Consider the following 18,675-nt stretch of genomic DNA (forward strand, 5'->3'; position numbering starts at 1 on the left):
TCTGAAAGCATAGAGGTACATGTGCCGCCCACCCCCCCCCCCACCCCCGGGTCTCCCCATTTTTAATTAATTTCTAAATTTATATTATTCCTAACCCTAATTAATTAATTAATAACGAATTCCATTTAATTAGTATAGAATCATATAGTAACACACTAATATAGTTATTGTCTATATATATGAATCCTATGAATGATTATTGATAAATGAAATTGTTTTTTTTAGAGTAAAAATTGAATTCTTGATTATTGATTAATTAATTATTAATATTGATTGAATTTGTTTCTTGAATAATTGATATGATTATTGGTATTGATTAATTGAATTATTGGTTTAATTAGTTAGTAGTTATATAGTATATCTTACTGTAGGATTAAGAGTGTAATTTTTTTTTTCACACTATACAGTTACATAATGGAACGATATAATAAGAAACAATGCTTAAATCCTCTTTCAAATATTCCAGGCAGTGCTCCTTTGAATATTCCGATAGTTCTCCTTCGAATATTCCGATAATTCTCATTCGAATATTCCAAGTAGTCCTCCTTTCCATTATTTGTATTGATAGATTATGGACGATATTACTATGTAAAAAGATTTGGTTGTTGCCTTTTTTTTAACGTTGTACCCTTTTAAATTCTCACTAAGTTCACCCCCTCCTTCTTAATGTAGATAATATCGTTTGTTAAAAAAAAAAAAAAAAAAATACCACATACTTACGACGACAACTATGAATATCCCTTCTCTAATAAATGATTAAGGCTGCCCCTAACTAAATTCATCTAAATTCATTCCTGTCAAGGTCATGAAGGAGTTGAATATATACCACTTGCTTCGGGGTTGGACTTGAACCTGGGTACTTTGATTTGATTGCTGACTTGGAGACGAGAGCAAGTGTGCTTAATTAACGATTTGATTGCTGACTTGGAGACGAGAGCAAGTGTGCTTAATTAACGCTTGTTACTGTGAAAAGAAAAGAAAATAGATTGATGCGAAAAATAGACAAACTGACTAAACAAGCTTTCACTAAAAGGCATTCTTAAAATTCCTTATAAAATATATGATTTTATGTTTCAGTGATTGTTTTTCCTTGTTACATGCCAGTGAGTAGTCCAAAAAATTAACAGTTACACATTATAAATAGGGTTCTTCTAATGGATCTTTGCAATAGTTAAATTTTTTTATAAAACACTAGTGAGACGTAGAATTGTAGCCGGACTTTTCTTTTTGATAATTTTAATTTTATCCTTAAATCCTATTTAGAGTAAATTATAGCAATGATCCCTTAACTTTAACTCAATTGGAGCAATGGTCCCTCAATTAAAAATCTAATACTATTGGTCTCTCAACTCATCAAAACGTGCAACTATGGCCCCTCAACTAAAAATCTATTACCATTGTTCCCTCAACTTTAATCCAATTCGAGCAATAGTCCCTCAACTTTAACCCAATTCGAGCAATGGTCCCTCAACTTTAACCTAATTGTAGCAATGGTCCTTCCAACATAACTTGTTTTGATAAAATTCTGACGAAGTTGATGAAAATGACCATAGCTACATATTTTGATGAGTTGAGGGACCCCAATTGTAGCAATGGTCATTCAAACATAACTCATTTTGACAAAATTTTTACGAAGTTGATAAAAATGACCATAGCTACACTTTTGATGAGTTAAGGGACCAATGGTAAATAATTTTTAGTTAAGGGACCACAACTCCAATTTGATTAAAATTAAGGGACTATTACTACAATTTACTCTAATTAAGCTGGCCCCTAGAGAAAAAGTATGCACGTTGGACTTGACCATAATTTTGATATAATTATAACTTCTTGGATTTGTTAGGCTTATTCGTGTCCTAGTGGCAAAACAAGACGGCAACGCGGAATTCAAATTAGACGTCCAATTTGAATTGTCCATGGAAATTGTTCAAAGTATATTTATAAGGACCAGGAAATTATGAATCCATGATACTGTTGATAGTGTCGTATATTTCACTTTATTAATAATTAACTAAATACTGTATAAAAGACATTTATCGAGTAGCATAATTTTTGGATAATGAAATACTAAACTTATAAAGAATTTTACAAAAACCTCGCTAAAATTTGTTACAGGATCCTCGGGAAGGAGGCTGCTGTAAATTCCATCCACAAGTCCATGGTGCAAGTATACTCCAATAAGTTAACAAGTAGCAGTAATTATATTTATTTTTGAAGTAATATTCTAACTGAACACACACACACACACACACATGTGTGTGTATACACATACATACATATATATATATATATGCAAGTTGTAATAAATATTGTTATCCTGTGAAATCACTTAATTTCCGTGGAATCACATGTATGGACCCGTGACTCAGCTACGTCTATGGTTCTTCTGATGAGTCTCTGAATGGATTATATATAGAGAATTGGGCACCACAGAAGTTGTAGAGGCAACCTCTTACTTTCTAATCAGTTTCTTTCATTTTTCTTCCCTTTCGCTCCTTTCCACAATGTCTAAGTCCCATTTAGTTGCGAAAAGCCCCTCCAGGGTTTCCATTCTGCTACTTCTCGGACTGCTAATGGCTACCCTTACCACAACTGGTCTCTCTCTCTCTCTCTCTCTCTCTGTCTCACACACACACACACACACACACACACACACACAAGAAAAAGATCAAAATATACGTACATACACATACTGCACCTACCTTTTTTGCACATCTTCGACTGGTGTTAGACATTCCGATGTTGATGGTTTATGCAAATCAAATAACGTAGATCATAACTCCAAAAATCAAATGCATGGCCTTTTTCTTGAATAATTAAATTTTCAACACCATTAACATGTCTTTGAATTTGATACAGGTGCACAAATTGGTGTTTGTTATGGAACGGTTGCAAACAACTTGCCACCCGCACAAGAAGTGATATCTCTTTACAACCAGTACAATATTCAAAGAATGCGGCTCTATGGTCCCAACCACGATGCTCTCCAAGCCCTCAGAGGCTCTAACATTGAGGTCGTGCTTGGTGTAGAAAACGAACGCCTTCAAGACATTTCTTCAAGTCAGGACAGTGCAAATGATTGGGTCCAAAATAATGTTGTAAACTACAACGATGTCAAATTTAAGTATATTGCAGTCGGAAATGAAATAAATGCCACAGGTCCAGATGCACCATTTGTTGGCCCTGCAATGGAAAGAATTCAAAATGCTGTTTCTACGGCAGGGCTTGCAAACCAAATTAAGGTCTCTACCGCAGTTTACCCTATAATCCTCGAAAAATCGTACCCTCCATCAAAAGGTTCCTTCAGACAAAACTATCGTCCATTTCTTGATCCAATCATCGGGTTCTTAGTTGGGAATCAATCTCCGTTACTTGTTAATATGTACCCGTATTTTAGTTACATTCAAAGTCGTGACATTAGTCTTGAATATGCTCTTTTTACATCCCCATCCGCTCTAGTGAAGGATGGTGATCTTCAGTATCAGAACCTATTTGATGCAATTCTGGATGCAGTTTACTCAGCGTTAGAGAAGGCTGAAGGTGGCTCTTTGAAAATTGTTGTATCTGAGAGTGGTTGGCCCTCAGACGGTGGGGCTGGTCAAGTGACAACGAAGGAGAATGCAAGAATTTACAACTCAAATTTGATTAAGCATGTGAAGGGCGGGACTCCAAAGAAGCCTGGAAACCCCATCGAAACTTACGTGTTTAGCATGTTTAATGAGAATGAAAAACAAGGGGAGGCGACTGAGAAGCATTTCGGGCTCTTTTTTCCAAACAAAGAGCCCGTATATCCCATTGATTTCAACTAGCTAGGTGTTGAAATTCTAGCTTTACCAACCAGAATAAAGGGGTGATAGTAACCCTAGTGAACACAAGAGGAATCGTTTTATGAGTTGGAATTCGTGCCGGTATAATGCACAGCATGTAATACTACAATGTGATCTTTCTCCATATATATGTGTTCTTTTTTTTTTTAAGTGTACCAAGCTCAGTTTATATTATTACAATGTAATTCTCTTTGTTATTTATAGAAGTTGAGGTTTTTATTTTTCAAGCTTGGGTTATAGAGAATCGATCACATGACTTGTGCGAATGAATAACAAGAACTATTATTGCATGCTCTTAACCATTTAAACTATAAATATATCTTTGATTCGAAACAAATAATTTATTTTCTTTTTGTAAGACACCAAGAATACAAGTTTCTTCGGCTTGCTGTCTTTTTTAAGCAATCCAAAACAGGTGTGAAATGTGGAAATTAAATTGACCGAATCAAAGACAGACTAGTTTGGGAAAATAGATGCAAAAGACTAAAAGAGTTATTACACCACGCCAATTACATCTAGACGGGTCATTTCAAATTGGACTACGTTTATCGTGTTAATAGAGGCAAGGGCATGCTAAATTGCCATGCTTACTTGTAGAAGTTTTAAGTTTGAATGTATTTTTCATAGATTGATTGAATGTACAAGAGGGGATATATAATAAGGTGGAAGGTTACAAGCAACCCTACCTTGGCAAATCCTACTAACCCGATAAACACCTAAAGATGCCATTCCTTAAGGGAGTGCAACAAGTAGCTAGCACACAACTATCAACAAGTCAACTAGATGTCAATCTTCCTCAAATTAAGGGATTAGGCTTAATAGAGAATCTCATGAAAAGAGGAAACATAAAATCTGACAACATGGCAGCATGGGTATCAAGCTGGATCGAGGAGATTGATCGAGCCAAGCTTGTCAAGGAGACACTGAAAAGGAACTGAAGGAAGTGCTTTTGCGAACACATCTGCCAATTGATCATGACTGCGAGTATAGATGGTTTGAATAACTTGGGATTGAACTTGTGCCTTAATGTAATGACAGTCCACCTCAATATGTTTGGTCATTTCATGGAACACGGGGTTAGCAGCGATATGCATGGCTGCTTGATTGTCACACATGAGTGACATTGGAGTAAAACTAGAGAATCCCAAGTCAAAGTAACCCTTTGAGCCAAATTAACTCACATGTTGTCGATGCCATTGCAGGATATTCAACCTCCGCACTAGAATGTGCAATAACTTGCTATTTTTTTCTTTTCCATGTGACAATGTTTCCTCCAACAAACGTACAATAGCCAGTGGTAGACTTCCTATCAATTGCATTTCTGGCCTTATGACGTTCAATTGATCCATCAACCTTGAATTTTGTCTTATAAATCCATCTACTTCCAATAGCCTTCTTCCTTGGTGGTAACTTCACAATGATCCATGTTTGATTGTTCTCCAAGGCATGAAGTTCATGCTTCATCGTATTTCTTCACTCAGGAATTAGTTGAGCCTCTTAAAAGGTTCGTGGTTTAATGTGATGAGAGATTTCAACCAGGAATGTGGCATGATTCGGGTGAACATGACTATAACTCAGCACCTCAGTGATGGGGTGTTTGGAAGCAAAGGTGACATAGTCTCATAGCCTTGCTGGAGGTTGTTGAGCATGCACATGATTACGCCTTGTAGGAGGTAAAGTAGGAGTTTCTTCATGACTTTCATCTTAAGTAGACTTAATACCATCCTCCAAGTTTCTTCGTTGAGAAGACTCATGAGTAGTTTCACTCATGATATATGCTTGCTCATAATTGCTAGTGGCTTCTGGATCCAAGTGCACTGAGTGATCAATGCACGCAGGTAAGGGGAATAAATCACACATTAGCTCCCCATCTCGGGAGTGAGCAACCTCCTTGGAGAAATAGGGAACTGTTTCCTCAAATCTTATATCCCTAGACATAAGCATCTTGCTAATAATAGGATGAAAACATTTGTAACCTTTTTGGGTGGATGAATATCCCATGAAAACACACTTTGTAACCCTAGCATCCAGTTTGTCATGGTCCAATGCTTGAACATGAACAAAGCACGTGCAACCAAAGACTCTCAAATGTGATAAAGTTATATGTCTTCCTTTAAGAGATTCATAAGGAGACTTAAACTCTAAAACACGACTAGGCAATCTGTTGATTAAATAGGTTGCAGTGAGAATGGCTTGTGACCAAAATTTCTATGGTATGTTCATATGCAACATCAATGGACGGGTCTTCTCAACTAAATCCATGTTCTTTCTTTCAGAGATCTTATTTTGTTGTGGGGTTCCCACACAACCTGTCTGGTGAACAATACCATGAGAGCTCAAATATTGACTCATATTGTTGGATAAGAACTCAGTGCCATTGTTGATTCTTAAGTTCTGAATGGTTGACTGAAATTGAGTTATGACAAGTTGATGAAAGTCTTTGAACATAGTGAAGACATCCTTTTTTGTTTTTAATAGATATAGCCATGTTGTTCTAGAAAAATCATCCACAAAGATAACAAAATATTTATATCCATCAAAAGATTCATTAGTTGGACCCCAAACATCGGAGTGTACAAGTTCAAAAGGTTTGCTAGCCCTAGACATTGAGGAACTAAAAAAGAGCCTAGTAAACTTGGAAAACTGACAAGTATCACACATTATAGATGATTGATACATTTTGGGAAAGAGTTTAAGCAAAACAGTCTCTAATGGATGGGCTAATCTTTGATGCCAGATTTGTTGGTCCTTGGAAGGAATTGAATCAACTTGGAAAGCTTTGACTAGACAAGGTTCCTTGCATAGATAGTAAAGACCATTCAGGAAGAACCCTTCACCAATTGTCTTCTTGCTAAGAGAATCTTGAAACACAACATTGCTTGGTGAGAAAGTGACAAGACAATTTAGGATTCTAGTGATCTTTCCTATTGACAGAAGTTGAAAAGGAAAGTTAAGACCAAACAATACAGTAGACTCAAGGTTGTTTGAAAGAAACTTTACTTTTCCCACACCCAAAACCATGGCATTTTTTCCATTAGCAACTGACACATGAGAGGGTTTTGACAAAGTTTGAAAACTATGTAAGTTTAAGGCTTTGTTTGTCATATGGTCAGTGGCTCCTGAGTTGATAATACAACAATCATGTTCAATACTAGTGTGAAGAGTAGTTGAGAATGCACTAAAAATACCTGGAGCTTTGCTTCTTGGTATATTCTCATTTTTAGCAAGGAAACATGCGAACTATCCCAGTAACGCAATGGGATTTTCAGTTGTACCCCTTGAGCTTTCTACAGTTTCTCTATGCCCCTTGGTTTGCATGTATATTGCAAAGTCATTTATGAGCGAGACAGGATTTGAAGTGAAGTCCTGAATGCTCTCAGGGAATGAGGTATAGCTGTGATTTGCTGCATGCTGAGGTTTGTATAGGCCAGTGTGGAATTGCCTTGAAGGAATCATTCTGTGATCCTTATTGAACTTAGGTTTCAGTTCAGGGTGCACAATCCAGCTCGTTTCCTCCACGTGACGTACATCATCACAGTAACTGCACTTCAAGTGTGGATTTTTACCCTTCTAAGGCCTGCTGTCTGAGGGTTTATGTTTGGCAGCATAGACTCTTGACTCAGAAATCTTGGAATTCTTTTACAAGTTCATCACCCTTTTCCAAGCTTCCTCATGTTGAACCGTGGCACACACCGTTTTGAAGGAAGGAAGTTCGACATTCATCAGGATATGACTCCTGAGATCCTTATAGTCCGAGTTCAAACTCGCAAGCAGCTGATATATCTTATCTTCTTCGACTTTTTTTAGAAAAACTGCAGCATCAATGGTGTGAAGTAGATAAACATCTAACTCATTCCCATAGTCTTGAGACTTCCCAGGTAGTGCACAAAGGTTTTTCCATCCTGTTGAAGACTGGCAATGTTCCTCTTTAGCTGAAACACTTGTGCATTATTATTTTGATTCCTGTACATGTCCTTCACAAATTTCCATAGATCATGTGAGGACTCGGAGTAGTTGAAGATTTCAGTGATATGTTTCTCCATTGAGTTAAGAAGCATTGACATGACTTGTTGGTCCTTACACAACCATGCTTCGTATGCTTGGGTAGAAGGCTCGAGTGCTTCAACTCCTCCATTGATGAACCTTAGCTTTCCTCTTCCACCGAGAGCAAGAGACACTACTCTAGACCATGGGAGATAGTTGAATTCATTCAACAAAACTAAGCATAAACACTGATTCGTATTTATCTCAGTATCTAGAACAAAAGAGGGAGAACTTTATGAGTTTTATCCCCCAAGGATGACACTGGAGCTTGAAGATGAACAACAGTAGAAAAAAAATGGGCAGAGACAGGTCAATGATGACACTGCTTTGATACCATGTGGAAGTTTTAAGTTTGTTTAAATGTATTCTTCATAGATTGATTGAATGCACAAGAGGGGATATATAATGAAGTGGAAGGTTACAAGCAACCCTACCTTGGCAAATCCTACTAACTCGATAAACCCTTAAAGCTGTCACTCCTTGAATTAAGGGAGTACAGCAAGTAGCTAGCACACAACTATCAACAAGTCATCTAGATGTCAATCTTACTCAAATTGAGGGATTAGGCTTAATAAAGAATCCTATGGAAAGAGGAAACATAAAATCTGGCAGCATGGCAACATGGGTATCAGTCACCCCATATCCCATATCTCATCCCATATCATCTAATATTACTACTTAGCTCGTAATTCTTAAAACATAGACGAGGCGAAAAATAATGCTAGTGACCAAAATTGTAAATTTATTTGCAAAATGCAACACACTGATGCCATCAACAGAAGAGCTTGTACAGGAAGACTAGCTGATATATTTAATTCAAGAATTGGACTAAAGCAAAGGTTGAATTATTGCCTTTTTAACATCTTATTTTTTTTCGAGTTACCACTCATACATCTTTTGCATTAAAGTTTATTAGACTGGTTAGATTGCAAACCACAGCCACCCTTTGTTATCAGAAAATAGTTACCTAGTTGAATTTGATTGGGTATTTAGGCAATTACGAAGATTGATGGAACGATATAAAGATACGCAAAAAGATTTGCACAAGGTTTCTATAGATTTGGAAAAAGCGTATGATGGCATCCTTGGCCCCAACGACAAAGTCAAGTTCCTTAACCTTTGACCGTCAGCTTTACACCAAATTCTTTGAGTGTAGACTTCGTTTACATTAATTTCTTTTCTTGGGAAACTCCTCAGTAGCAGACGTTGTTCTCACCAATTTCCAAAAGGGGTTGCGATTTTTATTGTTGTTGTAGTTGGACTTGGATGATGAAGATCCAATCTTGTTTGGATTAACAGACTCCTTGAATTTCACCTGGGTATGGCACTCGGCGGTAAATCCTAGCTCTTTGTCCTCGTACTTTTTGGTAGAGGAAAACTTAGCCTCTTACTTGTAGCCCAACTGACCAGTGCTCTTGTCCACTAACTGTTCAACATTGTAATTTTCAGTGTAATGGCTTGAGACTCCATAATATTCATCATTGTAGGAAGATCAGGCTTTACTCTGAACATTCTTTGGACTCATTAAGCTTTGGTTTGCTCAGGTAGCCAATTGTGCCACTATATGCATACACAGGCTGTTTTGTATCTTTCTTCTTCGTCATTATGTTGATTCTAGGGTTCTATGTTTAATTATGGAACTTTGAAACAGCTCTCGCAAAGTATTGTGAATTTCAAAATGTCTTTGGCCTTGTCAAATCTTATTAACAGTTTTGTACTCTAGATTTTAATGGACTTATTTTGACCCTCAAATTCTTGAGTGTTCTTTCAGCCTTCTCGACATGGTTTCTCGCTCAATCAATGAGAAATTCATGATAGATCGATTCGGTGGAAGTGTGTGCCTAATTCTTATCAATATGGACAGGAACGTTATGAGCATAACCTTTTCACAAGCTTACCAGACTTACCAGAAAATGTTCCACGTGGGTGTGAGGTTTTAGCCATCTTTTGGTAAGAGACTAGTGAAGGTTGTAGTGCAAGTAATCAGCAGATTGCATCACTATCTTCACACTGAATTGCATGGTCACCACTCATTATCCTGCTGCAATTCATAAACACCATATCGTACTCTAGTAGTTCTTTTCCAACAATATGTAAATAAGTTCATTTGCACAAATATTTTAAAGGTATCTTCCACCCAACCCTAACACACCTTTGATAGGCATTTACTGAGTTTAGATTCCATCTTGAGTTCCGAGTTTGGTATCTGAATGAATTATCTAGACCTTGGAGGGCAAGTTGTATTCACTTGTATTGTGGCGTTAGCACATTTTGAAGTTGCACTTTTCTCGAAAAGTGTGTGCTCTTATTGGGTTTTTTAGGTTGATCACTTGTGAGCCCTTCTTCTTTACACCAACTTTGACCTTGTTTGACTAGAAGTCTGCAACTAAGCAAAAATAGAGAGGTGGATTGAGCATTACAACAGTTCCCAAGAGATACTGCTTGTTGAGGAAGATGACTTCTCATTTTCTGTTACTTGGCTCGAGCTTTTAGGTCTACTATTAACATGGTAGCCACTTTTCTTGAATCCCAAGGTACAGTTTCAAGTGGGTTCTTTGTTGACAAAATTTTGGAGTAGTTGGTCACATTTGGAAGAACTGAGAAGGATGGTATGCTTGGTGTTGGATGGAGTCATTACGACAACAATTTTTGTTTTGTTCGGTTTGGGTATGGCATTGTTTGTGACATGGTACGAGAATGTTTTACATGCAACACTAGTTGGTAGAGGAATATTGTGAACTGGTATTTGGAGGATTGAATTTACGACATATGAGATTGTGCACCGTCAAGAAATCACTGTTTTCTTAACAAAACAACAAATGGGTGGTCAATATCGCAGGCGGCCGACTGCGATATCGATGGTTTATTCGTTGGGTTTGTCAAGCAAGTGGGCAGGAAGACCCGTCTACGACAGCTGTCATCGAATTGTTATTCTTAGGACTCAACCCAAAAACACATCTATTCTTGGAGTACATGAAGTACGTATATTTGAGCGAAACACACTTTCGTTTTCAGTTTGGTTTTTAGCAAGTATTTTAACTTCTGTTCATATATTTATATATTTGTTTTAGACGTTACAAATGCTTTAGGGGAAGTATTTCCGTTTTCAGTTTTAAGTTCAGCTCGATTTTTTTTTTTTACCTATATGTTAGTACATATCTATTTTGATGTTATCCTATTTTATGTACTTACTTTTGACCCTAATCTATTTTATGTTTTTCACTTTATACCTTTATAAAGTATGTTTCTACTTTTACACTAAAGTATGTATCTACTTTTACACTGATAGGGAAAGAAGGTATGAGCCTAGAGGCACGAAAGATGGAATCATTGCAACCCGATTGCGACAGGTTGGCATTTTCCCTTTTGTGCAACCGCTCTGACTTGATTTCTTCGCTATATATATATATATATATATATATATTTTTTTTTTTTTTCTTCTCCCTGTTTTTTAATTTTTCGGTGTAGCAAGTTATTTTAAATTTCAGGGATGAAATTTTTTTATAAGGCCTCCTCCAACCTTGGGCTAAATGCCAAATTATCCCATTTATTGCCCCCCTCCCCCCAAAACACCACCCAACCCAAGCTAAAACATTGGGCTAAAAGCCAAATGCTAAAGCTAGGCCAAATACCCCCGCCCCCCAAAAAAACGCGTGGACTCGCCTGCATTTGGGCCACTCTTGGCCCGCCCACTCGCCGACACACCCCACGCAGCCAGCATTAATTTAGCTCCAATCAGTGGGGGGGCCCACTGTCAGGGCCCCTATCAACCACTTCCTCGAGCCGAAGGGCTCTTTTCCGCACCAAACGGCCACAATTTAAGGACCGTTGGCTGATCCAACGGTCCAGATTCAAATTTTATTTTTTTAAAATACGTTATTTTAAAATATATTGAATCCAATGGCTGAGATCGAATATAATCAAATATAACGATAAAAAAAAAAGATCCAACGGCCCAAATTTAAATCCAACGACTAAAATAATTTAAAAATTTTATTTAACTCAAAATTCACCCAAAAACTCTATAAATACCTATGTATTTATTCAAACATCCACACAAAACTCAATTTTCTCCTACAATTCTTCCAATTTATCTTTCTACCATTTCTTTTCATTTCCAAATTGTTCAACATGCCAAGAGAGCATATTAGAGGTCGTAATTGGACCTGTGAGGAAAATGTTGCTTTATGCTTAAAATGGGTTTCTGTTAGCGAAGATGGTGCAGTTGGCACAAATCAAAATAAAAAGGTTTTGCGGGATAAAATCATTGCAAAGTTTCAGGAAAACTGCAACGGCGGCAGGTGGGACGGTGGTGGTGTTTATGATCGGTGGAAGACTATTAACAAAGCATGCACTTTATGGAAGGGAAGCTTGGAGAAAGCCATGGTTGGCATGGCTAGTGGAAGGAGTGCCACAGAAATTGTGAGTTTTTTTCTTGATATTTTATTTGTCATGTACATAATTTTTTTTTTGCAACTAATTATTTTTATGTATTTTTTGCATAGGGTGACAAAGCAATGGAAATTTACAAGACAAGAGTAACACCAAAAAAAATCAAGTTTTTAAGTTGCAACATGCTTGGGACGTCCTCAAGGATTGTCCGAGGTAGGGAACCAATGTGGACCAACAATGGGGAAGATTATTTCAACGTGAAACCACACCGACAAATGTCATGTTGATGAAATGACCCCATCTCCTTTTTTTGCAAGGCCCTCGGGAAGAGATAAGCAAAAGGAAACAAAGAGAAAAGGGAAGTCCCAAGATCCGATGAGTGTACACTTTGCTACCGGAATTGCAAAATTGAACGAAACCCATAGCGCTTGACAACAAGAAGCGGCCCGAATGCGTTTGCAAATGAAGGAAGAAGGGGATAGGGAGCAAGATAGGTTTGAAATTAATTTCATGATGGAGAACCTCAACAAATACACTCCAAAGAGGAAGAAGTTCTTACGTGCTAAGCAAAAGGAAATTTTGCAAAACTATGCCTCAAGGAGTATATTTCAAGATGATGAATCCTCTGAACCTTATATCCCAAGTCAACCATGAAGTCCATCACCAAGTCAAGATGGTGGATATGATTACTAAGTTTATGTAGTGTATGAATTATGTGCTTTATTAATTAAGTTTATTAATTGTCATTTGTATTAAGTTTATGTAGTTTATTAATTATGTGGTTTATGAATTATCGGTTGTATTAAGTTTAAGTGGTTTATTAATTATGTGGTTTATGAATTATCGGTTATATTTAGTTTATGTGGTTTATTATATTGTTTATGTACTTTATTAAATTTATGTCTTATTAATTATTGTTCCTATTAATCTAGATGTCTTCAATAATTATTGTACTTAATATTCCACACTTTGATGTAGAATAGATGCCTTCAATAATTCAACCTCCATTCAATAATTTATCCAACGTACTAGACAAAATACTTTGCACAAGAAGACACTTAAATTTATTAATACAAAATAACAACATAGTACACTTAAAATTACTACATAAATGCTCAACCAACATCATCAACGTTCACCTTCTTGGCGCCATACACGCTTAACCAAATCCTTGCGGAGTGTGTCATGCCCTTCAGGAGCTTGAATTCTATTTAAATGTCTCATATACTCACTCAAGGTGACCCTATCATGTCAGGTCTCATATGTGGTTGGAGCGAGATATTCAACATCTCTTACAATAGCTCTCGCATGTGTTGGTTGGTCATCATCCACATCTTCGTCTGAATCTTCTTCAATTTCGATGTACTCATCTTCCACAATCATGTTGTGCAAAATTATGCACGTCATCATGATAGAATGGAGGTCTTCGGTATGCCAAAGTTGTGCAGGCCCTCTAACAATGGCCCATTGAGCTTGTAGAATCCCGAACGCTCTCTCCACATCCTTCCTATAAGACTCTTGCCTCTGGGAAAATAATTTCTTTTTTGCACTATTTAGATGAGAAATTTTTTTATTGAAATTCTGGTGCCCATCCATTAACAATATCATCGAACAGAGGAAAAGACCAAAGAACGTTGATATCATTGTTTGATCCGGGAGTGCCGAAGAAAGCATGTCAAATTCATGTGTCATAAGATGCCACAATCTCGAGCACGATAGTTAGCTTGTTATGACGGCCCTTGAATTAGCCAGCCCAAGCAGTAGGATAATTCTTCCACTCCAAATTCATACAATCGAGACTTCCTATCATGCCAGGGAAGCCTCTTTTGTCTGCCTTGCGTAGAAGCCTCTTTTAAGTCTTCACGATTTGACAGAAGCGCTTCAGGTTCTCAATAGCAGTATTCTCTTCAACTCGGCAATACTCGTCAGTTAAGTCTACAGAGCACCCATTAGCTAACATGTGAAATGCAGATGTAAGCTTCTGATAAGGTGATAGACTTTGTCGGCCTACGACATCTATCTTCCTTGCAAAGTAGTGGTCATAATTAATAACTGCGTTCAAGATGCTTTCAAAAAGCTCTCTCCTCATCCGAAACCGCCTTTGAAAATCATAAATAGGAAATCTCGAACGCTGGATGAAATAATCTTTCATCATTCGTTCATGACACTCTTCTTTATTATGCTGCACAAATGAACGTCCCGTGACAGAACCACGATGGCTAGATTCACTATGGTGCTTATATTGCATAAACGAGTTTACAAGTTCAGCTTCAGCATTGATCAATTATGCATCCTCAATGACAAGCCTTGCGTGGTATTGTGCCATCTGCATTACCCTGTTACGCCTTCTTCTATCACCTATTGATGAGATATTGAGGATTTTTAGGAAACAAAAACTCTTTCAAAGTTGAAAGATTGGTGAATATAGAGGATGATTGAAGGTTGAAAGATTGCGTGATCAACTAATATTGGACCTGTGTTTATATAGAGGATGATTGATGAAAATTGAACAGTTGGTGAAAGTTGAAAGTTTGGTGTTGAATGGTTGGTGAAAGTTGAAAGTTTGGTGAAAGTTGAAGGCTTGCTTTGTGGAAAATTTAATGATTTTTCAATATTTATCGGAATTTAAATATTTTTAGATTAAAATGTTCATAAAATTAATTTACGATAGTCTACATATTTTTTTTTAAATTTAATTTAAGAAAAAAATTAGCCTAAGTTCATTATTTAATAATCCCAAGCTAAAATTTTAGGCCAGAAAAGTTGGAGCAGAAAATCTATTTTTGGGCTAAAAGTTAACTTTTCCGAGCTAAAAAATTTGGCTTTTAGCCCAAGGGTTGGAGATGGCCCAAAAGGGGTAGATTGTTACATCCCACCCCTGATTTTAAATGGTAATTTTATTTTATCTCTAAAAGTTTATAAAAATGTGTTTGAAAGGGGTTTTTTTTGGTGTTAAATGGTGTGCCCAAGGGGCCCACCCCTGATATCTGTCCCCGATCTTCCGCACTCGCTCTCTCATCTTTCACAATTCTTTTTTCTCCCTCACTCTTCTTTATCTCTCATTCTCGACTCACTGCAACTCTCTCATTCCTCCTTCCCTGAACTCACACATGCACACATACCTACATACACGCAGGCAGCCATCGCCACGATCACATCATCATCATCACTCGAACCCCCCTTTTATCCCTCACCTCTCGATCTATCTCTCTCTCTCTCTCTCTCTCTCTTTGCACCGCACTGTGCACATAGTGCTCTTACTTCTCCAGCAAGGTTCTGTGTGTGTCGACCAAGGTAAGCATCCTAGACCTCTTTGGTTGTTGTTATAGATTAGATGAGGATGATTTGAAGAACCTTGGGACGTTGGAATGCAGAGATAGCTCCGGGGAAGCTTTTCCCAATTTCTCGACGACTGGAACGACGATTACAGGTGTTTTTTCGGCCAACTCCGACCACCAATTGCCTCAAAATTGGTATAGATATCTTCCTTGCTTCACAGGATTTATTTTGGTATTTTGGTTTACTTTAAATGGTGTTGTTTCGAGCTCCGTCGGAGCTAGAGAAGTTTCCGGTCGAATTCCGGCCTTCTCCTTCGATTGCGTCCAGCGGCCCATGTTTTGAACTCAGGCCAGGCTTTCAAGCCCAAAGCCTCTTTGAACCAGGCCCTTGGGGCCATGTAGAACATAGGCCTTTGGCCCATTGCCATTCAAACCCAAACCCTTTTCCTTTTACTTAGTTTAAACCCCAAAAACCCTTTTAGACAGGCCTTTGGGCCATTGAACCAGCCCAAAACCCACGTGCTTTTAGCCCAACCCGTGACCCTTGAAACCCTTAAAAGCGTAACCCATTAACCCTTATAACCCTGACCTTTGGGCTTAGGACCTATCGGCCCAAACTCTCCAACCCAGCCCAGATCCGGTTGGAATATTCCTAGAATATTCCTTTGTTGACTTTTCGAAAATTTAACCAGGACCCTTCTTAGTGTACTTTGACGTCCTGAATCCATTTCTGACATCCGTTTTCCCAAATTCAATTGTTATAATAGAGTTTTATTAATTGTACCCTTTATGTGCTTAGGGGCAATTTATTGTGGCGTTCTGTCTCTACTAGTTTGCGTGGCTCTTCGGCGAAGTATCTGTGAGTGGACCCCTTCTAAAATGCATGTTTTAATAGTAGAAATGCATACATGATAAGCATGATTTAATTATTACATTTTATGAAACATTTTATGAGATAACATGCTTACTGAGGCTATTTTGAATATTACTATTTTTCCTATAACCCGTGTTCTTTATAGAATATTTGATGGATGACGATATCATATTTAGAACATGTTTCGAACTTCTCTTTATAGTATAGATGATGGATGACTTTATACTATGAAGTTGCTTTTCAAATATATGTATCTTCAGTGATTTTGTACTTACCTAGTGGTCCCTATTCCGCTACAAGGTGAGGGATATATTCCATCCCGGGCGACATTTACGGTGTTGGCATAGGACCTGAAGGGTTTTTCCTCTGGCAATTAGCCTAGGGACGGAGAGCTGGCACGGGGCCTGAAGGTGATTTTCCTCTAGCAATTGGCACAGGGACGAGGAGCTAGCATAGAGCCTGGAGGGATATTGGACATTTACTAGTGATTACGATATTTACGAGATATGCTTTGAGACATTGCACGGCATGCTAGGTTTCGGAAAACCTATTTTTATCATGTTAAATGAGTTTTCATAAAACCTGGGGGTTAGTATGTTGATAACTGTTTTATTAGTTATATATCAACTTGGTCCACTCATGTTTGTTTTGCACCTCTTTCAGGACTTAGAATCGAGGCATACAATCCCGACGTCCAGGCACTTCCGCATCGGCATCTTCAAGTCCTTTCAGTGTAGGACCCATCCTTTTATTCATTCAATTTTATATTATTTCTTTTTAGTATTCTAGTTAGTTGTATGCTCTAAACACGTTCCTTAAATGCATATTCATTGTATTTAAATTTATAAGTCTTATTTATTCCTTGTTCTCAGCATTTGCATTCAATAAATGGCTTTCATCACCCTCGGGTGTCGGCCAGCACGTGACCATCCAGATGTTCCGAGGACATCGGGATTGGGGCGTGTCAATATGGTTGAAATGGAAGACTACATCAGGTATGTTGTGTGACTGCTCAAAGAAAAGTTTTATAGGATGGTAATAAGAATAACAATGCTTATGTCACAAAATGTTAGGCGAACAAGCATCAACACATGCAAAAAATGAGGGTGGTGGAGAGGAGAATGCTTCGTTGGATATGTAGGCACACGAGAAATGACTGGATTAAGAACGAAGATATCTGAGGTAAAGTAGGATTCGCTGCAATTGAAGATAAGATGAGAGAAAATCGATTAAGGTGGTTTGGATATCTGAAACGAAGACCTATAGATGCTCCAATTAGAAAATGCAATTATGAGACAGAGGCTCAAGGAAAAAAAAGCTAGATGAAAATCTAGGAAGACTTGGACAGAGTCTTTAAGAAAAGACATGAAGTACTTTGAGCTAATTGAATACTTGGTACAAAATCGAGGGCAGTTGCGTTTTAGGATTCATATAGTTGACATCACTTAGTAAAATAAGCCTTTGTTGTTGTTCGAAAAACTTTTCCTGTAAGTCCAATCAAAACGCCATTAAAATGATTTAAAAAATAATAATAATAAGGGGAAACTTGATATAAGTCCAATTTTTTGAGCCAATACTAGGAATAGTCTAGTTTATTAAAATAAGTCCAATTTGTTATCTTTAATTATTTAATTATCAATAGTTATCTGTTCAATGATAAGATTTATTATAAAAATCAAATTTCTTCCCAATTATCTCTTTGCTTATTTCTTTTCATTTATCTTTTTGTTATTTCTCGTTCTTCCTTCTACTTTAAATCCCATTTATAGATTTTATTTTTAATTTTTATAATCAACCTATATCACAGGTTAATTATATTTATCTACCTATATGACACATTCTTTTTTTATAATCAACCTGTCATAGATTAATGTGTATTGTTTGTAGGTATGTTATGTTTTTTTCTACCTTTTAATTAGGTTTCATATCTCACGTATAGGTATTATATACATTCATATATTTGTTACTTGAGTTAGGGTAGAATGTTTTGCATATAAATTTATGTTAGTATATTAGTTTTTTTGTTATAAGATATTAAATATATTCCTTTGGAGTTGGAAAATGCATAATATTAGAAGATTTTAATTGATTTTTAATATTTTTAGAAAATATAAAATGAGTATAAAAGAAATAAAAACATATAATTAGATAACTGGACTCATTCCTAAAAACAATCTACGTTTTTGGACCTGGATCTAAAAGCCCCTAATAATAATAATAAAGAGGTTAAACGAACCTAACAAACAGATAGAATAAGTTA

General features: G+C 37.0%; 1 protein-coding gene across 1 annotated transcript; it reads left to right on the forward strand.

Annotated features, from left to right (window-relative positions):
- Positions 1 to 2,426: 2,426 nt before the first annotated feature.
- On the forward strand, positions 2,427 to 4,014 carry LOC137746109 (glucan endo-1,3-beta-glucosidase). The gene is made up of 2 exons (XM_068486177.2): positions 2,427 to 2,595; positions 2,860 to 4,014. Exons 1-2 carry the CDS (start codon positions 2,505 to 2,507, stop codon positions 3,807 to 3,809), a joined length of 1,041 nt encoding a protein of 346 aa, XP_068342278.1. The 5' UTR covers positions 2,427 to 2,504; the 3' UTR covers positions 3,810 to 4,014.
- Positions 4,015 to 18,675: the final 14,661 nt, after the last annotated feature.

Source organism: Pyrus communis, chromosome 12 (assembly GCF_041283825.1).
Source record: "Pyrus communis isolate YQ-2024b chromosome 12, ASM4128382v1, whole genome shotgun sequence".
Classification (NCBI taxonomy): domain Eukaryota; kingdom Viridiplantae; phylum Streptophyta; class Magnoliopsida; order Rosales; family Rosaceae; genus Pyrus; species Pyrus communis.

Excerpts from the sequence above, each read along its gene's own strand:
- LOC137746109 (XM_068486177.2), top strand. The coding sequence starts at position 2,505 with ATGTCTAAGTCCCATTTAGTTGCGAAAAGCCCCTCCAGGGTTTCCATT. Across the intron at positions 2,596-2,859 it reads GGCTACCCTTACCACAACTG|GTGCACAAATTGGTGTTTGT; the intron begins GTCTCTCTCTCT and ends AATTTGATACAG.